Below are 5,000 nucleotides of genomic sequence, written 5' to 3' on the forward strand. Positions count from 1 at the left end.
CGGTGGGTAAAAGGCCAGATCGCGGCTGGCGAGCCGCCTCAGGTCCAGCATGAAGGTGGAGTGGACCATGGGCACGTGGAAGCAGCCCAGACGCTTCCACTCACGAATGGGCTGGTAGTCAGGGGTGCGCTTGTAGTAGCCCTGGGAGAAGGAGAGGAGAGGAGAGGAGGGGAGAGGAGGAGAGGAGGGAGGGGAGGGAGAGGAGGGGAGGAGGGAGAGGTGAGGAGAGGAGAAGAGAGGAGAAGAGGGGAGGAGAGGAGAGGAGAGGAGGGGGGAGGAGAAGAGAGGAGAAGAGGAGAAGAGAGGAGAGGAGGAAAGGAGAGAAGAGGGGAGGAGAAGAGAGGAGAGGAGGAGAGGAGAAGAGAGGAGAGGAGGGGAGAGAGGTGAGGAGAGGTGAGGAGAGGAGAGGAGAAGAGAGGAGAGGAGGAGAGGAGAGGAGAGGAGGAGGGGAGAAGAGAGGAGAGGAGGAGAGAAGAGGGGAGGAGGAGGAGAGGAGAGGAGGGGAGGAGAAGAGAGGAGAAGAGGAGAAGAGAGGAGGAGAAGAGAGGAGAGGAAAGGAGAGGAGAAGAGAGGAGGAGAAGAGAGGAGAGGAGAGGAGAAGAGGGGAGGAGAAGAGAGGAGAGGAGGAGAGAGGGGAGGAGAGGAGAGGAGAGGAGAAGAGAGAGAAGAAAGGAGAGGAGAAGAGGGGAGGAGAAGAGAGGAGAGGGGAGAGGAGGAGAGAGGAGAGGAGGAGGAGGAGGAGAGGAGAGGAGGAGGGAGGGAGGAGAGGGGAGGGAGGGGAGGAGGGGAGGAGGAGAGGTGAGGAGGAGAGGAGGAGAAGAGGGGAGGAGAGGAGGAGAGAGGTGAGGAGGAGAGAGGAGAGACGAGGAGAGCAGAGGAGAGAAAGAGAGGAGAGGAGGAGATCAGAAGAGAAGAGGAGAGAAGAGGAGGAGGTCAGAGGAGAGGAGAAGAGAGGAGGAGAGGAGAGGGCAGGAGGAGAAGAGGAGTGGAAAAGAGAGGAAGAGAGAGGAGAGAAGAGGAGGAGAGGAAGGGAGAGGAGAGGAGAGGAGAAAGAGAGGAAAAGTAGAGAGGGGGGAGGGGAGAAGGAGAGGAAATGAGAGGAGAAGAGGGGATAGAAGAGCAGAGGAGATGAGAGTAGTGAAAGAGGAGAAAAAGTGTGAAAAGAGAGAAGTATGTAGTATGGAGGTTTCAAGGTATAATACACTAATAAGCTTAATTTCTAAAAACACACTTTTAACAGTGAGTATATAGACACCATTGATCAGGGTACAAGCCTGGTGCATTATTATTCAAGACATCATAATGATGCTCATTAGAGACTATGGTAAAGAAAAACAGGCACAGTTTCAAGTGATATCTCTCCAGGATGCTAAACTATCCCTGATTTGTTCAAGTGGAGGTGAGGGGAGGTGCGTGTGTGTGTGTGTATGTATGTATGTATGTGTGTGTGTGTGTGTGTGTGTGATGGTCATGGGGTGAGGTACCTGGGGAGTCATGCCGCACCAGTAGTTAGAGTAGAGGGCACTGGAGTCAAGCATGGGGGCCACGAGGGTCCGGTTCTCAGCCATCATCAGGTCCAGAATCTTAGGGTTAGTCAGGAGGTTATCACTGTCCGCAAACTAGAGAGATGGGTGGGAGAGAGAGGGAGCAAGAGAGGAGAGGGGGGGAGAGAAGGGGAGAAAGGGAGCAAGAGAAGAGAGGGGGGGAGAGAAGGGGAGAGAGGGACAGATGACAGAGTGGTGGAAAGAATGTTATTAGAAACATGAATCCATCATGCCACCGGAGCCCTTGAGGGAGGTACTCAACCCTTAGTGGCTCCGGGGACACAGAACGGAGGGAGGGCAGCAAGACGATGACGTCACACCGAAGCGGTTATGAGCTACGTACAGACGCATTTGATAGACATTCGTAGCGCCCAATAAAACGGCTCTGGGCATTCGGAAACCACGTCTCAAATATGAGAAAATGAACGTGTAGTTCCCAGACCCCATCTCAGTGAGATGAGATGAGGTGTTAGCCAGGCTAGAAATACAGAAAAGAAAAGGAAAATGAAAGGACAGCCAGAGGACATCATATCAAAGATTGTTAAGGCGGAGCAAGATGTTTCATCAGGAGCCACTTCAGGGAACCGGATCGCACGGGGTCAAAATCCCCTTTATGCAGAGCAGAGGCAGCGACTGCTCCATTGAATCTATGGGCATAGCTCAGAATTTCACCAAATATGCTAAGGTCTTGGTTCTATAGAGTTAGGAATGTGAATTTCGGGCACGTTTTCATGATCCTCAAACCCTTCCTGAACATTTCAGGTACATTTTAGCATTTTTTGAGCATTCCAGTCTGGAGAAAATCGACCTTATATCAGGTGTGCGCCAGTTATTTATGCAGCTGCTGTTGGCGGTTGCAGCGTCACGCCGTCAATCGTCATCGACCGCCTCTTTATGCAGACAGGATTCGATCCCCATTTCGGCGCCCATAGACATGAACTTCGGCCCGTATCTTGCTCCGCCTTAACAATCTTTGATCATACTGTGTCCAACTTTCACCCGTATGCCCCGGCCTTTCAATTACACTCTTCCTCATAACGGTTTCAAAGGCCTGCACCATGAGGCCCTGCTGTGACCTCCCTGCTGATTGCATCTGGAGCTGGGCTCTAATAACCCTGACTTCCCTCAGAAAGTCCATATCATCAGAACAATGCTTTACTCCGTAATATGTCAATGTCCAATCATACATCTTATTATCATGTTACATGATCGCTAAACGTTTGTTTGATTCTTGTTAATGTTGCCATCGGTTGTGGTTGAATTGAATACCGTTCGGCTATGGGCACCGCAAATTGCGTTTATAGAGGACGGTGACGGACGGTGATGAGCGCTGTTTACGTAATGAAGTGAAAGCTTCACATACATCCAGCGTGAGTGTCTCTACATAGCTGAAGTGAATAAGCCTGACTCGGGTAGTGAGGCCCTTCAGATGATTAAAGCCAGCTGATGTAGATCAGAGCTTGCTTTGCACTGTAAATATCACATTATTATGATTATCATTATCATCTCTTTGATGAATAGAGATTAGAGATAGAGATGGAGAAACTATACAGTACAGGCCAAACGTTTGGACACACCTTCTCATTTCAATGCGTTTTCTTTATTTTCATGACTGTTTACATTGTAGATTCTCACTGAGGCATCAAAACTATGAATGAATGCAAAGTTATTTGGCCCACAGATGATTATTTGTCAAGTTATGGCTTGCTGAATATGTTATTAAATGAAAAAAAATAGCAACAAAAAAATAGCAACTTTGAAGAAACTAGAATATAAGACATGTTTTCAGTTATTTCACACTTTTTGTTAAGTACATAATTCCACTAGCCTGGCGAGCCAGACCCACATTAAAATGTAGGGTCTGGGCACTCACCGTTCGCAGTGCTCAGTCCGAGGGGCGGGATAATCAGTTGCCTTTCAAATTCCCTCTGCACGCAATAGGACGCAATAGGATATTTGTTTTCAAGTAGCGGGGAATTCAAAGCCAAACCGTTGCAACTCTGCCATCAATCATTATGTTAAGCCCACCAAACGACTCTATACACGATTTCAATGACCTGATTAAGTTTCGATTTCTGGAGCTCACAAGCCAACGGAGAGTTGCTAGACTATCCCTGGCAGCAAATGTAAGTCTAGATTTCTAGGCTATAATTCCACGTGTTCATTAATAGTTTTGATGAATCTACAATGTAAATAGTCATAAAAATAAAGGAAACGCATTGAATGAGGCGTGTCCAAACTTTTGGCCTGTACTGTATGTAAGCATAAATGTAAACACGCTCAGATTGTTTCATTGTGTAGGCCTGGAACAATCCTGGGCTACCCTGCTGTGTCTCTAACAGCACCTTAGAGAGCTACAGCCCTGACTCAGGTAGTCTGGCCCCTCAGCAGATTAAAGCCATCTGAGGTAGATTACGGCCGCAGGTCAGCCCCGCAGGAGAGCCCATCTCCTGATGGAAATCTGGGCACCCTTGATGGGCACACGATACTAAGGGGATTTCCTGCTGTGAGGCTTTTAAAGGCTACGCTTTCTTTCAGCATTTGCTATAGCCCTACACAGCAGTTTTGTCAGGTTTTACAACAAGGCACTGTTTGTTTCAAAAAGGCCCAAGGATCATCACATGATCAGTGAATACATGTCAATGTTGAAATAACCACATTTGAATTTCCCCTTGGGGATTAATAAAGTATCTATCTATCTATCTATCTATCTATCTATCTATCTATCTATCTACTGTATCTAACAACAGCCTAGCCAATATGAATGCAAAGTGAATATAAAATAATACAAATATACTGGTAAATACATAAAGGTAATTGTACAAATGTGCAAATGAATACATATGAATAATAATGTATATTTCATATAAATCAAAACATAAGATAAAAGTAAATGCATGATAGATGATTGGATGAAAACCCTGCTGATACACTTTGAGGATGACCGGGGAGTGAAGGAGCAGATCCATGACCATTTGACCAAGGAGAGGGGGAGAGACATCACCATAGAGTATACTAACACAACACACAGTATACTACATCAGTCCTACGCTATGCCAGAGTATACTAACACAGCACACAGCAATTATATCAGTATGCCATCACAGAGAGGGGGAGAGACATCACCATAGAGTATACTAACACAACACACCTTATACTTCATCAGTACTGCGCTATGCCAGAGTATACTAACACAACACACCTTATACTACATCAGTACTACGCTATGCCAGAATATACTAACACAGCACACAGTATTGAATATCCCCTTGAATTTCCCATTTGGGATCTATAAAGTATCTATCTATCTATCTATCTATCTATCTATCTATCTATCAAACACACCTTATACTACATCAGTACTACGCTATGCCAGAGATTAACACGGCACACAGTAATTATATCTTACTACGCTATGCCATCACAGAGGGGGAGAGACATCACATTTCAGTTATT

General features: G+C 46.4%; 1 protein-coding gene across 1 annotated transcript in view; it reads right to left on the minus strand.

The window, feature by feature from the left end:
- Window positions 1-5,000, minus strand: part of colgalt2b (collagen beta(1-O)galactosyltransferase 2b) — a 42,985-nt gene that overhangs the window by 13,909 nt on the left and 24,076 nt on the right. Inside the window, exons 4-5 of the mRNA XM_048252587.1 lie at window positions 1,485-1,619; window positions 1-141 (exon numbers count right to left, since the gene is read on the minus strand). The exon at window positions 1-141 is cut by the window's left edge and continues 64 nt beyond it. Of these exons, the coding sequence (XP_048108544.1) occupies window positions 1-141; window positions 1,485-1,619 (276 nt within the window). The remainder of the gene's footprint in view (window positions 142-1,484; window positions 1,620-5,000) is intronic.

The sequence above is a fragment of the Alosa alosa genome, chromosome 9, assembly GCF_017589495.1.
Source record: "Alosa alosa isolate M-15738 ecotype Scorff River chromosome 9, AALO_Geno_1.1, whole genome shotgun sequence".
Lineage (NCBI taxonomy): Eukaryota > Metazoa > Chordata > Actinopteri > Clupeiformes > Clupeidae > Alosa > Alosa alosa.